We start from the raw sequence: 27,132 nt of genomic DNA on the forward strand, positions 1-27,132 counted from the left end.
CCATCCAAAGAACTCTATTGCTCAACTGTCTACAATATGAAATAAACAACAAAAATATAGCATGGAGGAGATAACACTTTTGTTGTACATTGATTGTTTCAGTAAAAACCAAAGTAGCACTCATAGAGCAGTGAGAATTAGATTTAATTCGGCTAATTTAGTTTCTGTTTAATGTCTTTCTGATGGGTATCATGGCTAACTAGGACACCTAAATAAATCAGACCCATTCTTAATAACATTTGCCACCTGCACTGTTTCTGCACTTTCAAATGAAAACATCTCCTGTTTAAATAATCCATAAAAGATTTGCATTAAAAAAAAAAAGCTTTTGTTTTCTCTTTATCTTAAGCAAAGACACATTTGGATTATTTACCCAAAGGACTCCTTTAAATATGATATAATACAATTATTTGATTATTTTAAGCTAGTTTTCAAGTTTTGAAAACAGCAGACAAAGGAGAACAAAACAAAGACTGAGGCAACTTTTTGTTAGTGACAGCGCAGAGCATCATTACTACTGCGGTCTAGCAGAGCAGAACATCATGGAGACATCTTCTATTAAGCGTGGTGAGGCGAATAGTCGCTGCACTGATTATAGAAGTTTGTTTATGACATTTGTTGTTGAAATGTTTGCTGATGAGCCCAAAGTTCATTACTCATATGGTGTCATTTCTGCACAAGGTGCTGCGAGTTAATTTAATGAGCAGTCAACAAAATGAATGAGTCTGCTTGACTGCAAGGTTGTGTGATTAGATGTGAAGCAGCAGTTTGTTATCCTGAAATGATACTGTGTTCTATTTAGCTCTATAGTTGGATCTGGGACCAACATGCTCTAGTTGCGAGCTGAAAAACCAATGGGATTTGATAATTGCATAGCTCACTGATAAGGCTAACTACAGAGAGCAATAGCAGCATATGAAATATACTTTTCTATATGTTATGCTTCCAAAAAAAATGTAAAGGCTCTATTGGGCTGCTTGTAGGACTGCTCTAATGAGGCGCAAACTATTTGAGTGATAGATAAAACTTTTTATAGTCAGTTATCATTTTGGAGTGAAAAACTTTAGAAGTAAGATTGAAACTTAAAGAGCATTTAAGAGTGTACACTTGGCAATCGGATGGTGACTTAAATTAGTTGATTTTCAGCCTGAAAGACTGAAATGTAATACACAAGAACATTTAGATCATTTACAGGCTCAGGGATCACAGGAAACATCAATGTCTTCACTAACAACAACAATCTTTGGAGCAGAAGACATCACTGCAAGAAACCTCTGATTTGGCAGTGTGAAAACAGACCATTTCACAGTTTTGTTTTTAAATCTAGTGTGCTACAACATATACGGTAAATGTGTTCTTTGATATTCATACTATCAGTAACAAAAAATACATAGATAAAATAATCTGAGGATTTGTTTTATTTAACCCCTAACTTTTCCAGGAAATAACTCAAATGAGATCAATAATCTTTGTAACATTTTACAGCAAACATCATTTATAAATAGTGAACATACCATTTATTATTAATTAAAAGATACTATGTTAATGTTTGATAATTATTTATAAACAGCATCTAAACATTTTATAAAAGGTATCCCTGCTATCCCTAACTCTAACATCAGTGAGCTTATGCCTATCCCTAATCTGATTGAATTATATTGGCCTGCCATGTTGATTTAGCTTTACCTAACATCAGTAGGTTTATTGCATCAATAAATGATCTATTAACCTTTATAAATTATTTAGATGCGGTTTATAAATGATTATCAAACATTAATAAACTATCTATTAGTCATTGATAAATGGTCTCTTTAGCATTTATAAAATATGGAAAACCTTGTAATATAGGGCACACTGCATTTCCACATGAGCAAAAATATGATTTAAAAGTAACAGAAGAGTTATAATCTGTTTTCTAAAGAATCAAATGAGGCATGATGTAATTATTCTTAGTGCTGGTATTTGCACAGACACCTCTTTTCCATGACCAAATGGACTGCTGAATTTTTTGCTATTTGAATGATAAGAGAGAGACTTTTCTGATGCTTAAATATATTTTTGTTAAATAAAATAATTTTTTAAACTTTTAAAACTGGTAAATCTTGCAACAAAATCTCTGAAGGTGTTTGTTTTTCAGTGAATTTCAAGCAAAAATAAAACAGTTTTAATAGATAGATAGATAGATAGATAGATAGATAGATAGATAGATAGATAGATAGATAGATAGATAGATAGATAGATAGATAGATAGATAGATTTATATTTATTAATTGTACTATTGTACTATTTATTAATTGTAGTATTATTATACTTTTAGTTGTTAGGATAATTATCATTGATAATATGTGAGTTTATTACACATTAATATTAGCTTCCTGTTGCGTGTCAGAACTGATGTTTTCACCAGTAGTTTATCTTATAAGGCCAGTTCCTCGGTCCGGCTATATACAGGTATAATCTTCCTTCCGTACGTGGCAAAGATTTGGGAATGAAATGAGATCAGTGTCCTTCAGCTAAGAACAAAGTGTCATATTTTGATAAGGCTGAGTCCAGGGATGTCTCCTCATCTACATATGTGTATGATGTAAAATTTGATGATGTGGCAGACTGGAGTTGTGTAAAATGCTTCTTTAACTGTTAATCATGGGCAATTCCCGAGAAGTGAGCCCGGTTGGTAAGCAGCTGCCTTCTCTAACTCTAAGCAATTAGTCTGATCTGGGTAAGATTAAAATTTTTATCAAAATCTGTTGTCATGTCTCATGGTTACTTAATACATATAAGTTATGAAGTGTTAATTAAAAAGTTTGTCCTGAGTGATCTCTTTTCAGGAAAACAAACCGGAGAGAGAAAGCTTCAAGGTATTAACACAGAGCTTACATTTAACAGTATGTAGTAATAAAATATATTGTAATCCTAAAAGGCAGAGTTTGTCAACCATTTCCTTTTAACACACACATTTCACTTCAAACCTTCAGCTATTTTTCTTTTTTATTAATTAACCACCCAAGAACATCAGATTTATAGACATAGTCACAGTGCAGGTTGACTCTAATTTAAATCCACTTACAGATGTAGTAGTACTCTTGGCCGACATGAAACTCATAGCCCAATGAGAAGGCGCTGTAGCGCTGGAACTTCTCAGAGAACTTGATAGGCGCGTGGGGGGCGTGGGGCCGGTTGCACTCCCACCTCTTGAAGCCCATTTGAGGGTCACAGTTCCTGTAACCACGGTAGCTGACCATGTAGAGGACGTACTGCTCTCCTGTGCCCACCATGCGCTGGCTGTCATTGTAATGAGGGCAGTAGATGTCTAGGTAGTCGTTGACGTTCACCTGCATCGTGTAACCCTCCCTGCGAAGACTGAACAAAAGGATAAAAACACAGTGAGTATGAGCATCTAGGAAAAGTACAGACTTTTATATTTAGAGTTCATCTTTTTTACATGAAAGAGGACTTTTTCACTTTCCTCTAAAATGAGACTTTTTAAACATATAGTATATAGTTAATATAAGTAAAATATAAGGAAAACAATTAATTTAAATATGAATAAATACACTGTTAATCAAAAGCACAGCCTGGGGAAAGAATCTGTATCTCTGGTGACTGGTTTTTGAATGTTGTGCTAACCAGAGAATAAAAGCCTCAATGTTTTGTTTCCAGGATGTTTGGGGTCCGCAGAGACGTTTGCAGTTGTTTTCCTGCCCTTGACCCGTTGAAGTGAGGAAAGGTCTGCCCTAATGACCCGCTCTGCAAACCTAACTGTTCTTTGTAGTTTGGGTCTTTCCTGTTTTCAGAAAGTTCACCAATCACTGTCTGCCAAACCAGACTCTGGACAAGCAAACGTTCAAGGTCACAAAAAAAAAATGAAAGCTTAAAATAATACATCTACAAGCTTATGGTTCTTGCAAATGAAAATCGAAATTAAAATTGCAATACTTGAAAGGTATACTTTTTAAATTTCTTTAAGACTTCTAGTCTCTGCCAGGCCTTCTTACAAAACGTGTGTGAGGCCCAGTTCAGGGTTAAGCTCCAAAAGGAACTTGTCTTTATAGAAAGGTATCATAGGTCTGTAACAGACTAATGAAGGATTTTTGCAGGTAGGTCTCGGAAGGTCTTGTGGTTTGTTAATGAACAAATAGCAGAATGAAGAGCACATCAGAAAAACCAGGGAGAAAGTTACAGAGAAGTTCAAAGACGGTAATGGTAATAAAACAATTCAAGGCTTTGAACATCCCATAGAGACAGGAAAGGAAAATTTCAATCACAGCCAGTTAACTGAAACAGCTGTAAAGGTTTGGAGCTCAGATAGAAAAATGTTTGAAAAATGCTAAGTGGGAAGGAAAACCTACAGTTCTAAGCCACCCTGAAAACACCACTCGTAGTGTAAAACATTGTCGTTGCAATATATGCATAAAAAAAATAATAATTATAAAACATTTATAATAAAACATTTTACATATGTTTAATATGAAACAGCAGACTGAATTGATGTGAGACTTGAAATCTTTTAGTATTTCAGCACTTTAATGAATGTGCTATTTGTCAGAAGACTAGGATTTACAGTTACAAACACATTAGACATTTAGTCAGCGGGTAAAATACCACAAAGCTTTGATACAAATGCATCAGACCGTGATGCTTGAATGCTTTCTGCAGGAATGTCTTGGTCTTAGTCTGACACTTATCCAGATATTAATAAAACAAAGCAGGTGTGCTTGTGTGTTCATTCCTCCAGGGCTATTGTATTTAAAGAACACAGAGCTTCCTCTTCAGGATGGACTCAAGGGCCCAGGGCAACAAGCTTCTTCTTCTGGTGTCAGCGCTGCATTGTCCCCTAACCCCTGTGCTCGTACATCAACCAGAACACAAACGCTGCGCTCGCATCACCCGTCAAAGTTTGGGCAACATTCGTCTCCAACCTCCAAGCTCATATATCAGCTCCAACTCTAAAAAGGGCTCAGTTTGACAGGAAGATAAGGTCTGGTTTTGCAACTGTATGTGTGTGTGTGTACAGCAGACAACCAAAGGGCCTTTTCTCCCCTCTTTAAATGTATCGGCTGGTATTTATGTGACATAGACAATTTGCAGCTGTAAATCATACACACAACCATGAGCATATACGGACACTCAATCACTTTAAGTTTTAACGGTGACACCATAAAGTCACAAGAGGGCAGCAGAGTGCAATCTTTAGCCCCTCTCCCTGATTGCAAGTTCTAGGTCATGTCTCCCAGGAGATTATTATTCAATTATTATATGAAGATCGAACTCCTATTCCTGGTGTCTCTTTCTCTCTCTCTCTCTCTCTGCTTTGCTTCTCACTGCTAACTTAAAATCCTTCCTGAATTTGACTATTTCTCCCTCACTGCTATCATCCCTTTCTCTAAGGTATCAAAGGACAATGAAGAGGAACACTGTTTCCGCTGTCCTCTCACTTTTTGTCATTAAACCATTTACTGCTTTTACTTTCTAATGTCAGTAAAAACTAAATAACTGAAAATTGTCTTTTAAATTTTCATGGAAACTAGACCAGGAATATAAGGAATACAAATTATTGTATGTCCACCAGGGACATGTAAATGTAAATTAAGAGAAAAAAAAATAACTGCAAGAGTTCATATGAAACAGACTTAAAAAATATGCAGTTGTTGTATTTTACACTCAAACAAAGGCAGAGTTTACTGAGATGAACAGATAATGGGGGGAGGATTGCAGCTGGGGGCAACAGGAGAAAAATGAATGTAAATGACTTCTGAAAGATAAAAGCTGGTTGCAGGATTCCCACTGTGCATGCATGTGCATGTGGGCACACTTTGCTGTGCAGCACAAATGCACTAATATCTTTCGGGGGATGCAAACACCAAAAAGAAGTCAGTGGCATATAAAAAAATGCATATCAAAGTGCTTGCTTAGCATAAAACAATGTTGTTTTACATCAAGGCTTATCAGAAAATCAGACATGGACAATTTTATTGTAAGGTTAGATAGCAAGCAACATTAATGCAGGAGGAACTGTATGGAATTTGTATTCAGACAGTAACTTAAACTACCATACTTGCAATTCTATCTGTTCAGGACAAGACATACACCGCCTTCATGAGCTTTGTGCTTAAAATAAAAAGGTCCTAATGCATTCAGACAGAATAAAAATACTGAATAAACATAAGATCTGTACTGTCTTAAAGTAGAGGCTTTTTAGATTAAATCTCAAGGTTTTTGATCAAGATGGGGTAATTCCACATCTCACACTAACTTAGATTTAAAATCTAAAGGTTTTTTTTTTGTAGCTCAATAACAAATCTAAGTTTATGGACTCAAATGAGGTAATTGCATCTTCTTTGACTGTGATAGTTTTAGACTGTAACTAGCAGCACTAATATAATAAAAAATGTAAATGTTTAACTGTGCACCTTTGCAGCCCGTCGGCTCACAACAGAGCAATCTGTTGTTGGAGCGCTAATATTTTTAAGCACCTAGAGGCCCATCCTCCTAAGCGCATCCATTAAAATGCAAATGAATGACCCAACCGTGAGAACAACGGAAGGGTTACTGATTTGCATCTGACTTGGAACGTTCCAAGTACAGATCTGCTATGAGCCGACAAAAACTGACAAAGACACTACGATAGGTGTCAAAATGTTTTCAGAAAACTGTCTGAACTGTCAGAAAAAGTCTGGTTACCTCCAATTTAAGCCTGTTTTGTGGTCGCCATGACCCAGTAGACCAGGAATCCCCACACTCGGTCCTGGAGGGCCGCTGTTCTGCAGGTTTTAGAGGTTTCCCTGCTTTAGTACAGCTGATTATAATGATTGCAGTAGAGCAAAAGCCTGTTAATCAGCTTTCAATTAAAATCAGCTATGCTGGAGCAAGGAAACCTCTAAAACCTGCAGGACAGCGGCCCTCCAGGACCGAGTTTGGGGATGCCTGCAGTAGACTGTGAATGTGCACAGCTATTTCATAGTTCGATATACACAATGGTACACAAATGGAGAGATGTGATTTGAAACGGGAAAATGAGAGGGATTTGGTTTGTTTTCAGAATCACTAAAAGGTTTATTGATGGACTTTTCCAAATTTTTTAGAGAAGGTGCAAATTGTGACTCTCAACAAATTATTACATTTTGGTAATGATCCGGTGTAGGTACCACATCTGCTCGGCTGGTCAGACCTGTTTGGGGCCCTGCACCTTCTTATGACGCCAACATATGGTAACTCCACTCGGACAAACTGTATTACACCCTTTTCTTAAGGATCAAATCTCTTTTGGAGTGTCAACATATTATTACCTATATTTGTTATTATCTTACATTTCATTGATGATCTATAAGTGGTCGAAAGCAGAAAACAATCATTGTCAGTCTTGAAGGAAAGTACTGCATTCTATGACTGAGCTCTGCCATTTAACAAAGTGACAAAAAAGTCTCAGCTTATTTCTATTCCTTTTATTAAGAACTGGGCAGGGAAAGACAAATGGGACATTTTAAAAATGGACTTTCGTAGAGATTTTAGACAAAAAAAAAAAAAAAAAAAAAAGTTAATACTTGTTGGTGTTTCTCCTGACTGGACTTGGTAAATGGTTTAATTTTTCAGTTAACTCTGCGAGTCTTGAAATAAATCACGAATGTTATACATCACAGCTGAACTGACAAGACAATTAAGTTTCTAGTTTACGAAGGGTTAATATAACAAAGAACCTTTTTTAGGTTATATTCTGGGTATATCTTTGTCCGGTGCTTCTTAAAGGTCTGACTCCAGCTGCCTTTTGAATATATCCCAAACTCTTAAATCCCTTTAAGACTGCAGTTGTCTTAGTGTGTTAACTGCATTTTCCTTTCACATCTCTCCCTTTCACTAATCTTTTCAGTATTATATTTGGTGCACTATGAACATTCAGCTTTTCTCGTAATGACCATATTTTGCAGACTCTCATGTTTGTGGGGGCATCTCCAACATGTTTGTGGCCAGAAGTTAATCTTCCTATAAAATATAGGCATGAGTGACAATGTTTCAGAGACTAAATTTAAGATTTTCACTTGCTTTCAGACACAAACCTTAAACACTTTGTCATGCTTTACAGATATCCTGCATATTCATGAGATTAACCTTTTGATGACATTCTGGTTTATTGAGATGTAGCTTTATGTAATTGTTTTCTATTATTAGTAAAGAAATAAAACTTTTTACTGTTATTTTTGCACTAATTTATTCTCTTTAAAGTGTTACCTGCTTCGTTAAAGCGGATAAGAGTTCAGTCTAATGGAAAGTCTCTTCAGAAGTACACCTCGGAGGACTTGAAGAGCAGTTTGCAAGAGCTAACAAACACTTATATATAAACAGATCCTCCAGCAAGATGGAGAGATAGAAGGATCGGCAGGAGAGATGGAGGACTTATAAGATGAGACAAGGGGTAGTTTGGGTTAAAAGCAGCAGAGTGTGGCCACTGGGGAGCAGAGAGAGATAGCAACAGCTAAGAGCAAGATCAAAGAAGGCCTGGATCAATGTCACTACTGTAAAAATCACATCAGAGATGTGTGAGAGAGGGAGAGTTACAGAGGGCATGATGCCGATATAAATCAGTCAAAGGCAACATAATGCCAGAGAGTTACCCCCTGCCTGCCTATTATCTGCCTCGCCTCTCAGAGTATCGTACATCAATAAAACACTTTGACAGAGAGCGCAATTGGCCCATTTTGTAGCAGGAGCTTTAAGGACTGCCTTATTTTCTGCAGCTATTTATTAAAGACGGGGCTTTTGGGGCTATACTACTTTCAATGGTAGCTGCAAATATCTATGCACAAAATACTTACAATCTTATCACAGAAAAAAAACAAAAAAAACATGTAGCTGGTCATATGAAAATGGTTTAAGTTGCTACGTTCAGAGAAGATAAGCAGCGGATGGAGGTTGCCTTTTAAAATGACTTTAAATAACGGGATGAATACAGAAACAAGAAAGAAAGACAAGGATGCACAGCTGGAGTAGAAGACTCAGCTACTATAGCACAACAAATTACCTGGATCTTATTTTGAGCATTAGTATCACTATTAACATTGCAACTTACTGATCCCAATTCTGTATTGTTACATGTAGTACAGAACTTAATGGTACTAAGGTAAAAGAAGAATATGGAAACTAAAAGAGAAACGCACATCAGGGAAGTTAAGCAGACAGAAAAATGGTAAAATATTAAATTAATTCCAGTACAACATTTAGCATGTATGTTCTACATGTTTTATCGTTAAGCCTATATAATAAACATATGCCAGCAAATTAATACTATAAATAAGGTTGAAGAAAATATAAATAAAAAAAAAAACTTAACAAAATAAGAAATTAGAGAACAAACTACCAATAACTTCATTTCCAGACTGTTTTCAGACTATATATAGATATATAATAAAAAATTGATAGTAAAAATTGAACTTTATTGATCTCACATTGGAGAAATTTACCACTGCATTTAACCCATCCCCTTGGGAAGCAGTGGGCTGCCATCTTTGAGCGCCCATAACCACACTTTTAACCAGTGTGTGGTTACGGGTCTTGATCAGAGACCCATAGTGGCAGTCTGTGGGAGTGGGGCTCCAACTCAGAAGCTCAGGAATCCAAGCTCTATGCCCTAACCTCTAGGCCCCAGCACCAGGGACCATTTATGAAAAACATCCATTACCCAACTTTAGTAGAACTGCATAACAGCTGTAATAATTAGTTTGTTACAAATCTTTAGCAATATTTTTTTTCCCTGATTCAAATATATATATATTAGATCTTGTGATTTATTTATTTCTATATTTCCAGATATTTTTTGACACGGTGGGACTTTCAATTTAAGGTTAAAACACTGTACAAGTCTTAAAGTTTGTCATCTGCCCCTCCCTCCATTTGTTACTCATTGTTAATATTTAGTTTGATTTGTTGATGTTTATTGTTTTGTTTAAACCACGATTTGTGTAACATTTGTTATCATTATGTCACTTTTATCATATAAATAAAGAAGGGAAAGCAATATCAGCTTCAAAGATCAATTCTCCAAAATTCAGCAGCACATAGCACAATATTACACGGAAGCAAACAGCAAAAAATCATTATGTTGGATCATCTTTCTTTTTACCTTACCTAATTAACCTTAAAGCATGCTTACAACACATGCTTTACTTTAACTTATCAGCTATGCAAGTGACATCTTTAGAAATGTATAAGTATAAGATACAATTCTTATGGCGCCTTTTATATAAACAAAAAGTGTTTAAGAATAAAAAACTATATAAAAAAAACTATATTAAATTTTAATAAAATAATAATGTAGGCTGTTTAATTTATAAAAGAATTACACAAGGTGAAAGGTTCTATTAAAGATATTTAACTAGTTCTCTTTAGGTCCAACAGGTAAAGTCTACAGCTTAGGGGCATAGATAGCAAATAGCAGATTTCTAATCTCCCGACAGTGCTAATAACAGTGTTCCAGACGGCTTTCATTTAATAAGCTGATTTTAGCCTCTGTGGGTTTTAAATGTAAATAAAAATATCTTAAATCAATCCTAAAAGTCACAGCAATTCAGAGCAGAAAAGCCAAACAAGGATCAACAAGCTTTCCCTCTTCAAGTTGTTGGCGGCCTTGTTGAAAAAACATTTATTGGCCAAACTCTCTCTACGGGTTCCAGTGATATGACTGAACCGAATGCATTACAGTAATCTGATCAGCATAAACCAAAAGTATAAATTTGGTTTCCTATATTTCATTGAGTCATTATTTAACTTATTTCAAATAAATCATAATTTATTTGTGAGAGACCATACAATAGAAGTAATGCTCAGGCATGATAACGTTGAGATAGCTCTTTCTAGTCATTACTAAGCATCTCTCTTTCATTTAAAAGAAATTATGTTTTATACTAAACTTTATTTGGTATAGATGCAGTAATGTAAAATGATAAAGTTCTAGGCACTCTATAACAGTAAAAGATCTGTTTCTCTTCTAACTTCTAAGGTGTTGTGTGAAAGAAAAAAAATGCATAGATTTCCATAAAGAAGCAGGACTGTTTTATATATCATTGCTTCATAAAAAAAGTAGATTTTGAAAAATGGGACACTTTAGAGTAGAAGAATCCCGCTGAATTACTTTGCCAAAAAAATATGTATTATCCAGACCTGGACGTATACATGTCCAAGACTTTCTGTTAACTATGTCTATCTTCTGTGAAAATGGCGATCTAAATTACAAAACTGTAGGGGGTTGATTAGGCTGCTGTGGGTGTAAGAAGCTGTTTGACAGTCAGCAAACTAACAAAAAAGAAAGATGAAAACAGAAACGCCAAGATAAAACAAGGTTATAAAAATCAAAAGAGGCTCAGCAAATGGACACAAGGTTTGGACAGATTAAAACTTGTCCAGTAGCGTAACGAAAAAATGCCAATCAGGATTTTTAAAAGTCTCTCTGCCTCCTGGGGCCTTAAATCTTAATCGCATCTCAGTTTGGTACAGAGATTCGAACATTGTTGCGGGAGGAGTCCAATCAGTCAGCAGAGCGGTAGGTATAATTGAATGGCTTCCCTGCTGAACAGAGACTCCCAGAGATTTGTAGCATCAATGAGGCTCTCATCAAACACAGACAGGTGTCTTCCTCACTACTTCCTCCTTCTCCTCTCTTTTCTCTCCTTTACTCTATTTATTAAACTTTCTCTGTTTGGCATTGCCTGACAGAAAGCATTCGGTGCTGATGAAAAAATGTGTATGTGTTTGTCTGATACAATGTTATACTTGACTTGGTCCTAAATCCTCCCCATTAAAATCAATATCTGTCTTGTGTAACACAGCAGTATATGCTGTATTCTTTACACACAAACCCACAATTTAACAAGCGTATACAGAAAATCAGCCCTGTAAAGCACTGATTCATAACTGGTAATTGATTAAATACTATAGCTAACAGGGATTCTCGATTAGAGCCCTCATAAATGTCCATCTTGCTCTTCTCTATCTTTTCCCCACATTTGCTTCATATTTCTGATCTCGCCTTTCTGTTTGCACACTATTGCATCGTTCTTTCTCCTTCCTCGCTCATTCTTTCCTCCCTGACCCCTTCAAACATCCCCTTAAAAACATGCTGCCTGCTTTATTGCCGCTTTTGATCGAGCTGTAAGTGGAGCCACATACAACAAAAATACTGTCCTGCTCGGTAATAAGCATGTTCTCTTTGCACACGCATCCATCACATGTCCTTTTATTGTGGGTTTCATTTCAACACACATAACACAGATAGTCGTGAGGGAGGAAATGAGCATGAAGTGAAAAACAGATGGAAAAAGGCGAGGTTGAAACACGACCAGAAGATGAAGAAGGATGGAGACCAGAGATGTCAGAATATTTTAGGTCAAAAAAAAAAAAAAAAAGAAATGTTTATTGAAATTTCCTAATTTGAACATCTTGTGTTGGTCCAAATAATATTTTATTGAAATCCCTTCAGGCTCCGCATCCATTGGAGCAGAAAAAAACATGTAAGAAAATTTAAATCCTAAATTATACATTTATATTTAATTCTAGTTTTACTTTTCAAGGGCTGCATCTTTCTACAATAACTATTTTTCTCCAGGTATCTGCTGGAACCACTTCCCTTGGGGGTTTCGATTACCCCAGGAACCACTTTCACCTCCTTATATAGGAGGAAACACAAGATGTCAGATGTCAAGATGTATAAAGATGTAATTTGCATAGCTGATAATTGGACTATTTTATTTTATATAGACCAATTTGCACCATAAGGTGGATTATTTTATATAGTCCAATTCTGCTTAAAATTTCTTTACCAATTTATTTGTGTCATGTGTTCTTGGTCTTCACTAATGTATCTTAGGTTGTTTCCATGACAGCTGGGTTATCTTGATGTTATTGTACACAGAAGTGGGACAGATTAGCAGTTGGCTGCACTGGATTTTATTTTTCGGGAATCACAGTAAAGGGGACTACATAAAAAAAGCAGATTATATTTTTAAAAGTTGCTTAGAACCAGGCCTTATTTCTCATCTACTTCAGTAATCAATTGCTTTGTATAGTTTATCACATAAATCCCCAATAAAGTACATTGACCGTTTTAACCTGATAAAATGAGGAACAATGTCAAATAGGGATGAAAGCCTTCACAATGTGCTGTGTCAGTCACTTGGTATTTGCTAAACAAACCAATCTTTCTGTTCCTGCCACTTTGTTCTCATCAGCTCTCTCTGGGATACTATATCCCTCTGCTTTACTACATCTCCCTTCGTCTCTTTTCCCAAAGCCCTTACACGAGCAGCAGTGATCCCCTCAAACGCATTGAACATTAGAGGTAAAGAAACGCCCTGAAGAGAAAGAAAGCATACGTTCCCTAAGCTTCTACATGATTGATGGTGATCCTCTCTGATGGCTCCGTATAGACTCAGCACTCAGTGAGACATTACCCTCTGACCCAGCTATTGATTCCTGCATTCACTGCCCAAACCACACAACATAAACCCTGACCCATGTGGACACAAAAATAAAAATAAATAAAATACTTACTAACACGAGTAAACAGTGCTAAGGATTGATGATATGGCACCATACTGTGAAAGCAGATCAATCCGCTGCATAACAATGATTCCTTCGGCCCACTTCCTGGCAAAGTCACGTGGCAGTGGTCTCCCTCTGACTGATTTGCTTCAGTCCGAATCTGGAAGCTTGAATATCCAGACCACTGCGATGCAGATATAAATCTGCTCTCTATAACAGCAGATGTATCCCTAAGATCCCTCCTCTGAGCCGTTTTACTGAGGGATCTGGGCTAAGAAACATTGCTCATCAGGCGGAGCAGGACGGGGCCATCCATCAAGCAGACTTGGGTCATGGAGAATTGGCAAAAACCTCTTTCTTCTGTTTGTGCTTGTTTTAACCTAACTGAACCAGAGGATGGGTGGGAAGAAACGGCTTCACAATGATAAGAGCTCTGTACCACACTCACCTGAGACGTACACCTGTTCAGTTGCTTGCAACCTGAATAGCACATCAGCCAATCAAAAGGTTGCAAATCAATGAATTTTTTGTATATATGGTTCACTAGATTTTAAAACAAGCAATATGGCGAGCAGGAAAGGAGATTAAGGTGGCTTTGAACACCAGCAATCGTGTGTATGCAGCAGTTGTGTGAAAACAGATGGCCTTTTTTGATGTCAGAGTAGAGTTGAGATGTTAGGAAGAAAACCATGATCTATGAAAGCATAAGAATTTACATCTTGAAGCAGATGAGGAGAAAGTCACACAGGTTTCTGTTTCTGGAAAAGCAATAGAGCTGGTTCTAAAACTAAAGCAACACTGAGACTTTGTTTAGACATGAATCTATGATATGCTGATTTTATAGCTTTAATTCACAGTTTTACAGTATATATATATCATAGGAATTATAATACTTAAACTCCACCACATGAATATAAATGATAGATGAGCCCAGAAAGTTTCATACTGCTTTATTAGCCCGATCTGTGCATTGATATTAGCACATATTCATAAAAAAGTCTAGACAAGATAAGGAATTTAAAATAAGAAAAATAGGAGTACTCGTGAGGTGTCGGTATTAAAGTGGCTAATAAATATATTCATCACCATAATGCTTGTTAGTGCAGTGCCCAACTGCGTAGCCATGTGTGGTCAAGTTGGACGATATATTAGGAAAAACCTGGGGGACAATTTAAGCAAGACAACGACTCAGAGGAAACTGCAACTTTTATTTAACCCTCACTCTAAATTACAGAGAGCCGTTAAACACAAGGCATTTTTTTCCCTTCGTTGCTCTAAAGGAGGGAAAACTGAAGCGAGTGCCAACTAAGCTCCAGCCTAATGGGCTTTCAAGACAAAACCTCAGCTGGCTTTAAACATTAGTCTCTATGACGACCAAAGAAGTCCTCAATTGTAGTAGAAATAGAGGGGAAAAGAAGGGGGTGTGGGGGGTTCTTCAGGGGTTAGTGCTAAAATAAAACCGTCATTTACTTTTACATGCTCTTTCTCTCTAATGGCCAAATAAGCATCACTTATCACTCTGCATTATCACAGATCATCTCCTGTAACTTTCACAAAACCTTTTTCAGAGTAATTCAAGGTGCAGATTTTTTTTGTTATTTTCTTTTCATCTGGTTTTAAAATGAGGAACTGAAAAGGGAGTGTTTCTAGATTTACTATATGGCTATTTTATCTCACTCAAGGATAGACGTAAAGTATGAAGTATGAGAGGCAATATTCCTCCAGTTACTTTTAGGATTAATTTTCTAAAAATAAATATTCAGTCATATTTCCATCTCATCAAGGAGAAAAAAAGTAAATGTGGGCAAATGATGATCATTTAAGCTCCATGTTAAAATTCAAAGAAAAGATGTGAGGAGGTTAGAGGAAAGTGAGTTATGGCCTACCTCTGTAAAGCTGTTCTTTGTTTAAACTAAAAAAATTTTTTTACTTTTAAATTTATAGCAGATTTGAAAAAGTCAATGAAATAGTATCAACATCAAACATGGCTAAGATAGAATTAGCAAAATAATGTAGTAATGATTATTTTTGACTGCTATTAATACGTTAGTTTGACATCAGTTAATGCAATATCTCATGAATGTTACAGTGTATAAGCTTTTTCTTCCCGTTTGATGTTTTTTGTCAAAATACAGATGGGTTCTTTTGTTAATGTTCTTGTTTTGTACACATCTGATAGACAAGTGTTTTTCTTGAACCTTCAACTTTTTTTGATAAACCAAACAGTATAGCTATCCTGCAACCAATTCAACTACTAAGATTCATCCGTTTTTAAGACAGAGAAAACAATTATTAAGTCTCCCCCGGTAAGTATAACCTCAGGGAAACCCATTTTACACTGGTCCATTTTTGGGCTGCACAGCAAAACTCTGATGGATCGCAGCAAATCATTTAATCCATCTGGGGCCTATGTGGACTCTCTTAAGTTTCTCCGGCATCATTCCACCAACCAAAATCCTGAACGGAAGTTTAACCGTCTTCTATAAACTTCCCCTTGGTGTGAGTGTACATTGTTATCCTTCTCTGTCACCATGTTATGAAACTGTAACTTGTCCAGGATTTTACCTTGTCTCTTTCCTGCTGACCGCTAAAGATAGGCAACACACCCACCACAATCCTACAGGGATTAACCTGGTATACAGAAAGGATAGATTCATGCACAGCCTGCTTTATTGATCAGACATTCAGCTAAAATATAAAGTACAAAATAATCCTAGGATGCAAAAGCTAGTAGACACCTACAGCAGACACAGCAGGAATCTCCTATAGCATTGTTTCTCCGATATCTTGAATTTGTTACAGGTTTGCAACATGATTTGGGAGGAAATTAGATATTATTTTTCAGGTTGTTTCAAAAAATGGAATCCATTTTCCAGAAGAGTAAAATAAGCTTGTGATGTTGTCACATACAGTCATATCTATAAAAGCTGCAGGCTCTTGAAATCTAACCCCTAATGCAAAATAACAAAAACAAAATCTGTAAAAAAAAAAAAAAAAGGTTTAATTAGTTATTTGTTTATGCCAAAAATTAACATTACGTTATTTTTTTTCTCAAACTATCAACTTTGATTAAATTTTGATGTAACTCTCTCTTCTGTTTCCGTGGCAAACTCAATTTGAACTTATTACTGCTACAGGGCTTAAGTGTGAAAGTGAGCTACGGTTTCAGATAAAATGGCCGAGAGTCATAAGAGAAAAAGTGTGTACAAAGTGCAGAGAAGAACAGAAAGGCCTCAGAAGAAGCAGATATATCCCAGAATGCTTTGCGTGGAGAGCTCTCCTCGCAAAGTGTTATTGGATTTGCTGTCATAGTGGCCCGCTGTTGCCATGGCTTTTGCCACCCGACAGCAGCGACTAATAACAAAGATGGTGCAGGCACCGCACGGCGGAGGCGTAGTTAGATGACCAATGGGCATTGGCAGCTGGCCAATAGAGGGAGCAAGGGCCCCACCCACCCAATGACCCTGATTAAGACATAATTTTTTTTTTTTTTATGGTTTCATAAAAAAAAAATTTAAATAAAGCATCATTTAATTTTTCAACAAATTGGTGACGCATTTCCACCCTAGGGTGCAAGAATGTTTACCCATTGACTCATTGTGCATGTACAACTCTTAAAAGTTGTACATGCACAGTAGCTCTTCTGCAGTACAAACGTATAGGACGGCCCAGGGTGTGGCTAAGCATCAACCTGAGGTGACAGGAAGTGTATTTGCTCACAGCCTGCCGCCACAGCGCAGATGTTTTGCGGGTGATTGACAGGTCAAGTATGAGGGTTGGAGTTGCATTGTAGAGAGAGAGAGAGAGAGACAGAGACAGAAAGAGACAGAGAAATGGCACAAGAAATGTCCTTTTCCAGGACCTGGTTTAGCAAGAAGGCTTGGCTAACTGCATGTAGCGAGGCTAACGCTTTGTTCTGCTGCCTTGACTGCCTGCCTCCTTTTTCAAACCTCAGGATCTGACCCAGCATGGATAAAGGCAGCTGGGACTGATTTAAAGCACGTTTTAGAAAAGGCAATCAAGCATGAACAATCTGAGATTCACATGGAAAACAATATAATATAGTGTACTTTTTGTAGGTGTTGTTTTAATTTGCATAGTTGCTCTTAAATAAACACATTCTCAGAAAATAAATAGCTTTTATATGTTAAAAAAATATAAAGCTGACTAGTAGCTTCTCCATTATTAAACTGGTACGTTATTTTTTTTACGGTTTGTGACACAATATTGGACCACGCAAAACACAGATTTGCCTTCACAAAGCCTCAGAGGGGTAAGGTTTATGTACAAAGATGAACCTGTATATGAAATTATGTTTTGTTTTTATAAAGTATTTTAATAATGTTTTTTGTTGCTGGCATTCATATAAATATACTGGCCTGATAACTTATCATACATTTGTTTGGCTGTTTGTATAGCCTTATTTTGAATTTATAGCCCCTTCTGGAGAAAACTCCACCAGCCGCCACTGCCAATGGATAGCAAAAAGCAGTGATCATCTTTCCGAATGCTAAGTTAACTAAGTCCGCTATAAATTGCACAATATAGTCCCAGCTCTATATAGTGATTGAGGGATTTATGGATTAGGGCGGATGTTCGGATATAATTAAATTTTTTTTTAGCTTGTATGAGCTATTCAATTCAATTCAATTCAATTCAGTTTATTTATATAGCGCCAAATTCACAACACATGTCATCTCAAGGCACTTTACAGTTCAACCAGATCATACAGTCAAATTGATACAAAGTTTTCTATCTAAGGAAAACCAGTTGATTGCATTGACTCATTGACTCAAATACAATCCCCCACACTAAGCATGCTTGTAGCGACAGTGGAGAGGAAAAACTCCCTTTTAACAGGAAGAAACCTCCAGCAGAACCAGGCTCAGTGTGAGCGGCCATCTGCCGAGGCCGACTGGGGTTCAAGGAGACAGAAGCAGAGATACAAAAAGCAGCTGTAAAAGGCGGCCCCGTCCAGGAAACACACAGCCAGGCAGACGAGCTCCAAGGCAGCTCCCATGCCAGAGGACGAAGAGAGCACATCCACTCAGTCACGGTCAGAGAAACAGGACCACACTGGAAAACAGGCCGATCTCCAACATCTATAAACAAGGGTGTTGATAGAAGCAGCACAGCTGATGTTTCTTTCCAGGATGACGTCACAGCCAAACAGGAACAGACGAGGCAAAGCTACTCTGAGGAAAAGCAGAGAGAGCAGAAGGTTAGAGATTGAACTAACAGATTCTGCAGAATAGGAGAACAGAGAGAGAATGAAGCAGAATGATGAAATGGGGGTCCCTATGTCCTCCAAAAGTCTAAGCCTATAGCAGCATAACTATAGAGATAGCTCAGGATAACCTGAGCCACCCTAACTATAAGCTTTATCAAAAAGGAAAGTTTTAAGCCTAGCCTTAAAAGTAGACAGGGTGTCTGCCTCACGGACTAAAACTGGTAGTTGGTTCCACAGGAGAGGAGCCTGATAACTAAAAGATCTGCCTCCCATTCTACTTTTAGAAATTCTAGGAACCACTAGTAAACCTGCAGATTGAGAGCGAAGTGCTCTGTTAGGAACATAAGGAACAATCAGATCTCTGATATAAGATGGAGCTTGGCCATTTAAGGCTTTATATGTGAGAAGGAGGATTTTAAATTCTATTCTTGATTTAACAGGAAGCCAATGAAGAGAAGCCAGGATAGGTGAGATATGATCTCTCTTTTTAATTTTCATTAGAACTCTGGCTGCAGCATTTTGGATCAGCTGAAGGCTTTTAACTACAGTTTGTGGACTTCCTGATAGTAAAGAATTACAATAGTCCAGCCTTGAAGTAACAAATGCATGGACTAGTTTCTCAGCATCACCCCTGGACAGGATATTTCTAATTTTTGCAATGTTCCTCAGATGAAAGAAGGAAATTCTAGAAACCTCTTTGATATGGGATTTAAATGACAGGTCCTGATCAAAAATAACACCAAGATTTTTTACTTTATTATCTGAAATCAGTTTAATCCCATCCAAATGAAGTGACTGGCTAATCAGTTTCTTTTTCAGAGACTCTGGTCCAAAGACTATAACTTCTGTTTTGTCTGCATTCAGAAGCAGAAAGTTAAGAGTCATCCAGGTTTTTATGTCTTCAAGACATGCCTGTAATCTATGTAATGGGTTAGCTTCATCTGGATTTATAGACAGATATAGCTGGGTATCATCAGCATAACAGTGAAAATTAATCCCATGCTGTCTAATAATTCTACCAATTGGGAGCATGTATAAAGTAAAGAGAATTGGTCCTAGCACTGATCCCTGTGGTACTCCACAGGTAACCTTTGAGCGTGTTGAAGATCTATCATTAACATGAACAAACTGAATTCGATCAGATAGATAAGATTTAAACCAGTCTAGTGCTGTTCCTTTAATTCCAACAAAATATTCAAGTCTTTCTAAAAGAATATTATGGTCAACTGTATCAAATGCAGCACTAAGATCCAACAGGACGAGCACAGATACAAGTCCATTATCTGAGGCCATGAGAATATCATTAGTGACTTTCACCAGAGCTGTTTCAGTGCTATGATGAGCTCTAAAGCCAGACTGAAACTCTTCAAAAAGTTCATTATGGTGGAAGTGATCGCAAACTTGTTTGGCAACTACTTTCTCAAGAATTTTGGATAAGAAAGGAAGATTGGATATAGGTCTATAATTGACCAAGTCATCTGGGTCAAGAGATGGTTTCTTAAGCAGAGGTTTAATTACAGCAACCTTAAAAGCTTTAGGTACATATCCCTGTAACAGAGATAGATTAATCACATCTAAAATGGAGGAGGAGATCAAAGGGAATACCTCCTTAAATAACCTGGTTGGAACTGGATCTAACATACAAGTTGAAGGCTTAGATGAAGACAATAATTTTGCTAATTCAGAGAGTTCAACTGGATCAAAGCAGTCTAAACCCGGTTCAGATTCCATGACTACCTCAGGTACAATCGCGGATAGAGGAGTGCTTATGATCTTATTTTTAATAAGATCAATCTTATTTATAAAGAACCCCATAAAATCATTGCTGCTAAGAGCAGGTGGAATGGAGCTATGAGAACAGCAACTTTAAACAGAGCATGCACAAGGAGAAATCGGCTGCGTAATAGACATTCCCTCTCGGGAGCGGGTACAGGATTGTGCATGTGCATTTTTTTATAAAGTGGGGAGGGCGGGTCTTCTAAACAATTTGCGAAAATTCTCCACAAAACCTTTAACATGAAGAAATATCTTCTCAAAAATGATTTATTTTGAAGCTTTGTGCATATGGACATGTTTGAAACACGTGCAAAGGTACTTGTGGGTACATCCACACGTGAGTCCTGAGATCATTATAGTGGGGGTGCACCATTTATGTGTCCACAGCCCATCTGGCTCAGTGAACTGTTTTTCCAATTTGCATCCCATTTCATACTCCCAACCTCTATTTACCCCCATCCTTCTTCCATTTCATATCTGTAAACAATTTACTTCATACCCAACTAAATCAACTGGTTTTTTCTGTTATCTAAGATTAAAGCATTTTACTGAAATTTTGAGATAAAACAATCATGGAAATATACTGATCTGAATGTGTTTCTAAAAAAGGAAAAAAGCTGAGAAAGCTGCTTCTATCAATTAGAGGCAGCATTAGTGGGGTGACCCTGTTACTCTGAGCAGAAGTGCCATTTTCTGCTGCAGTCATATTCAGAGATTAAGAATGAAGGCCTACACCCTGTTTTGCACACTTTAAGGCACACATACAACATCTCAGATGGGACATTTTTCACAGACAGTGTGATACACATGCACACCCACACACAGACCTCTAAGTGTTTAAATATGTCTGCGTATTCCTGTCAGGCAGGAGATGACATTGAGCTCCAACGTTTCTATTAATGAACATTGACATGGAGAATTAATTAAAGCCATTCAAACATACTCGGTCACAAAGGCCTGAAATTAAAGCATGCTGATGGAAGCGCATTGCTAATCTAAACAATGAGAGCTAAATAACCCCTTAAGGAAAAATTGATTCAATGGAGTGAAACAACGAGTGGAGGAAAATGAAAGCCTGCATGCCAGGAAACAATAATGATACAGCTTACTCTATTGTGAGGTTTCTATTTTTATTCTTTGTCAAGGAGGAACATAAAAGACAAAGAGAGCATGCTGATGTGTTTGCACAGAGACTCTAGAGGGTATGCAGGCCAAAATGACAACAGAAACACAGAACTTTGATGGATAATGAATAAGTAAACAAAGCTCAGCAAATATTTACAAATATAAAACAGAAAGTTGGAGTTTGGGCAGCTCATGAATGAACTGAATGGCTTTCTGCATTTCAGTGGCATTTGGAGGTTGTGATTGCAAAACACTATGACTTCTTTAAATATACTCAACTAGTTGAATGGCTGACTTGTTATGCTGCACAATTTATTCAACCCCTCCCAACAGATTTCTTCTCCATTAACATTTTTTTTTCAAAGCTAAACATTTTAAATGATTTCAATCTCAAGCAAGCATAACCTGAATAAATACAGTCAAATTGTTCTTTGGAAAATCATTTATCCCCACCACCTAAATCCTTGGCAGCAATAGCTGCCATCAATCAGATGTTGTAACAAGCAATGAGTGCTTAACGACACTAGGAAAAAATGTGCGGACTCCACTTTGCATAACCATTTTGTGGTACTATCAAACATTATTGGCCTGTATAGGTCATAAAAAAGCATGCCAAAGCCTTGACTTTGTTTTTACGTCTATCTTTAAATGTTCTGATAATGAAATTACCGTAGGTTGCTTTTGATTTTTTCCCTTTAAAAGAAAAAAAAACTATCCTTCTGCAATTTAATAATCTTTTACAATATACAATTTATGTTTATAAACTTGTCTTTGTCTGATTTAGAAATATGTTTCATGATCCTATTTTATGTATAATGACACAAAGAAGGAAAAAAAGATCTGTAAGAAAGTATATAACTTTCACAGCAATGAAATTATGATATATATATAGTAGCTCTGTCGCTTTACTGTTTTCAACTTATAAATTGAAAGCCTAAATGAAAATATAAACCTGTCATGGCAGATCAGAAGTAACACTGATGTAAAAAATTAGGACTGATTTTGAAGGGATTACAGACAGAGAAGGATCTTGATTTGTTGGCATGTTAGGGGGTGTTTGTGTCAGTACTTGATGATGTGGTCGACTCTCTCCACTGAACATGAGCAGTCTCTGTCAGACTAAACAGAGTATCAGTAAAACATCCCCCTCTCTCTCATGTCTCACCAATCCTACACCCCATCCTCCACTATCAGCCATTGCTACTACGTCTCCCTGTTGTTATCATCCTCCTTCCATCTGTCTTACTTTCACATTTTCATTTAAGTACTATCTTTTTGATGCACTTCTCCAAATACACATCTTCCTCTGCCACCTGTCAATCTGTCACTCCTCCCCTCTCGCTCATCTCTTTCGTTATGTGTCAGTAACCTGTCCATCATCATTTATCAACAAGAAGATGCATTACGTTCCTGAAGAGGTCATATTTTACAGCACATGGCAACACTTATCATTGAGATGCATGGATAGCAAAGGTGAAAGATGTATAACTTTCACTTGTTATAGACTTTTAAGGTCACAATCTACTCTGACATTAAAAGTGAATTTAAAACACTGTGGATAATACAATAAAAGACAATTAAATTAAAATATGTAACTGAAACAGCATGCAGTATATTTTTTTAACTTTTAAAACAATATAATCTGTTGCAGAAAGTTTTCATGGGAAGTTAAGCAGTATATTTTCTAATACTTCAAATTGGTTTTATAGAAATTAACTGAACTTGGAGTGCGTGTGTGACTTGTATCTAAGCATATTTTTTGTTGTCACTGGCAGATATTCATGCAAAATATTACAAATATTTTTCCCAAATGTTTTGAAAGAAAACAAATCAAATTTAAAACATGAAATTCAGGGAATGCTTTCTGCATCCATTCAAAATATCAGTGAAGAAAGACTTTATATAAGAGCCTTTTGTTAAAACATTTCTCAGGCTAATTACTGTTTGCTCTTTAAATTCAACAATCAGCATTCAAAAAATGTACTGAAGATGCTAAAAGCTGTTTTCATTAGTTCTTTTTTTCAAGTTCTAGACCGTCGAATGCTAAAACATTTTACATGAATGTTTGCAAGCAGTTATGAATCTATTTTTCTGCTGTGTTGACACTTTAGAAGTAGACATTTCTTAGCAAAAAGCCTAGTATTGTGTTGTATTGTCCTGCCAAGTTTAAAGGCAGACATTCAGCCATAATCCTGCAAATCTATGAAGTGATAATAAATTAAAATGACCAACATGCTGAGGAAAGCAAATGTGTAACAAATGTGTAACAGGTAGGAGAACACCTCTCTAACTTCCTTATGAATGTATTGTCAGTAGATCAAAAACATCTTCAAAAAACCTTCTGTTCCTTTTAGTCCAAGATTTCTTTTTTTCCACGTGTGTCGTGTCCGGACAGCCTAAGCAAACAGACTTACTGAGTTAGCTCGGGTTTTTCAAAACTGATTTTACTCAATTAAAGCAATTATACGCCACTTCTTATTAAGACAACCAGTCAGTATTGGTGAAAATGTAATAAAACAAGTAATGACAGGAATGGGAGGAAGGAGTGATGGTCGTGGCGTTGATGTCTGGCTTAATTACTAACTCTATTCACCTGTCTAACTCTGCCCGGTTTCTAATCACTGCTCATCAGCTCCAACTGCTCCTGCCTCTATTTAAGGTGCTTGCATCCAGTCATCAGGTTCAGATTATTCTTTTTCTCTCTCACCAGTGGTGAGAGTATTTTTAGTGTCCCTTGTTGTTTCTAATTTCCTGATTCTTACCTGTTCAGCCTCTCAACTACTAAGCCTACCTGTCCCCATCCAATCTTAGTGGTGAGAGTGTTTTTAGCGTACCTGAATGTTTCTGATTACCTGATCCTGGACTGTTCTGGCTCACAACCACTGAGTCTGCCTGTTCCTGTCTGAACAGCTTGCCTGAACTGTCTTTGGACTACTGGACCTCTTAGCCGGGTTATTCCTGTTCTGATCTGTATGCCTGACCTGGTTTCGGATTCCTCGATCTCTGTGCCTGCTTGTTCCTGTACTGATCTGTTTGCCTAAACTGTCTTTGGACTCCTGCTTGTTCTCTGAGGCTGTAGCATCTGGGACACTCTAGGCGGCACCTGCAGAATATGAGTATTATTATTAAAATGTCATCCTTGGTTTCTAGTCAAACTTAGAAAGAAAGCTCTGCATTCTGCTAACATGTCATTTTATTGTAAGTAATATGAGATTAAATTGGTCAATAGCAGAAATAGCAGATAAAATCTAATCAAAAAACTACTAGTACGAAATATTTAACTGTTACAACTCTAAAGTTCAGCTCATTATGATATGTGATGTGACACACATGACAATAATGCATCAGCATGAAGATGCCAGATGAATTTAAATGGAATTAAAGTTTATTGGTGTTGAGGTGTCTTTCCTAACCGTGCTGTATTTATTTGTATTTTGGCATTTATTGGAAGAAGGTGGGGGAAGCTGTGAGATGTGCATATGAGGTCTCATAAAGTCTTCCCACGTCCCAGTGCAACATCCTGGCCATATAAGCAATGCCTGCTCTGCTCAGCTTTGCTGCTGTATTATGAAATATGCATGGACCATAAAGAGCATATGGACCATCCATCTCAATATCCGCTACAGCAAACCATCAAAAAGATCATTAAACCAAACACACACTTGCCTCGGCGCGAACACATGAGTACACACCAAATGGCACATAAACATGCACTCCCACGTCGTGCATAATGGTTTATCAGTTTTTAGCACCAACTTTTTGCTGACAGCACACACGCAGTAAAAAGCAAATGCACGCACACATTTAGGAACAAAGAAGGGATATGACATCAGTTTAAATAAATTAGCTTACCTCGTTTTTTTTAGCCTTCTTCTTAAGACATTACTAACAGCTGTCGCATCGGAAACAGAGCAAGATTGTCTTTGCAAAGAAAGAGTCTCTTTTTGCCTTATATACAAGCACCATCTAAACTGTAGCATTTTCTGTTGTCTCTACCCAACCTCTGCCAGACTCTGTCAACATCAGGTTCATCCGCTGCAGGAAATTCATATTTAATATAGAGAATCTATCAAATATAAGAGAGACTAAGGTGGATAAATAAAACTAATTGGACAAATAAAAAGAAACAATAAAAACACACTAATAAATCAGGGGAAGAAAAAGAAAAACAATGGGTGTTTAACAAGGGAAATACAGATGAAATTAAAAACAATAATCGTATGAGCAAAGTAAATTTTTATTCAGGTTTAGCAGGAAACTCCAGCTGGGTGAGCATCTCTGTATCCAAATCTATCCATCTGTCCTCTTTTATCCCATCCTTTTACCATCCTATCTCTGTAATCTCTTCCTACAGTAGGTGTCAGCAAGAGACCTGACACTAAGTCAGCATCATATTCTATCATCCATGCAGACAGAGATGGAGGTGTGCACAAACAGGACAGATACAAAATGGCTTTCTTTTTTATCTTAATCTCTCAGTTCTATTCACTGGTCTTCAGTTCTTCCTTCCATCTTGCTAAAACTTGTCAGCTAAGGTTTACCCATAACATCTGTCTGCTAATGAGTATCACACTCTCATTACTTTATATGGCAACTTTAAAAGCCTTTCATTTTATGTGTAAGAAGAATGCTTGGCTAAAAGTGGAGGCGAATATAGGTGGGTGTCTGTGTATCTACACTGTTGGCAAGATCCCCAGACAAAATTTTCTTGGTATTCATACTTCACTTAAGACGATATGAAGTTGGTAAACATGTAATGTTACGATGTTATTTCGTCTGGTAGAAGAAGAACAGCATCCAGCATCACATATATGCTTATAAGTATTGAACAAAAGTACCAAAACAGCGACTGTCGGCTGTACCCCATTCAGGTACTGGAGAAATGTTCACACCCTTGCTCCCAATAAACGTGCACTATTCAAAGGAAAGCATTCTAACAACTTCAAAATCATTGCAAAATTGGATGTTCGGCCAAATTTTTACAAGTAAAGACCCTGAAACACTTTTTTTTTTTTTTTTTTTTTAGAAATGTTCCAATATTGGGAGATGGGAAATAGTTTGACTGGACCTTACAATAAAAAACTGAAGTTTTCTCTAAAATAGTTGCACATTCTGCTTTCAAAAACAATAATCGCTGGTAGAGGTTTTTTTTTTTTTTTATATTAAGCTAAGTTGAAGATGGTTCATCAAAATACAAGATAGTAAATTTGGAGTAGTATACATTTTATTAGGACACAATCAAAGCAACAAAGACCTACTGTAACCTTCTAGTTCATAAACTATATCAAACTTTTACTTGAAGAAACCTGGAGGCCCAAAACACTTCCTTGCAAACTTGACTTCTCTTCTCCCACCTGGGGATATTCTGCTCCTCCAGCATATGAACATTGTCAAAATGTAAATGCAGAAAGGTGTGCCGCTGCCTCCTGGTTGGAGTTTTAAAAATATTCCTTTTGAAACCACATGTTTTAGCTGCT

At 36.9% G+C, this 27,132-nt stretch overlaps 1 protein-coding gene and 1 long non-coding RNA gene across 2 annotated transcripts in view; one reads left to right on the forward strand and one right to left on the reverse strand.

The window, feature by feature from the left end:
• Positions 1 to 27,132, reverse strand: part of efna3b (ephrin-A3b) — an 89,688-nt gene that overhangs the window by 14,029 nt on the left and 48,527 nt on the right. Inside the window, exon 3 of the mRNA XM_038290221.1 lies at positions 3,068 to 3,360. Coding sequence (XP_038146149.1) covers positions 3,068 to 3,360 — 293 coding nt within the window. The remainder of the gene's footprint in view (positions 1 to 3,067; positions 3,361 to 27,132) is intronic.
• LOC119786723 lies at positions 3,076 to 5,372 on the forward strand. Its single transcript, XR_005281225.1, has 3 exons — positions 3,076 to 3,383; positions 3,661 to 3,727; positions 4,736 to 5,372. It is a non-coding gene; the product is annotated as an uncharacterized LOC119786723 (long non-coding RNA).

Source organism: Cyprinodon tularosa, unplaced genomic scaffold (assembly GCF_016077235.1).
Source record: "Cyprinodon tularosa strain WSP-4 unplaced genomic scaffold, ASM1607723v1 ctg277, whole genome shotgun sequence".
Classification (NCBI taxonomy): domain Eukaryota; kingdom Metazoa; phylum Chordata; class Actinopteri; order Cyprinodontiformes; family Cyprinodontidae; genus Cyprinodon; species Cyprinodon tularosa.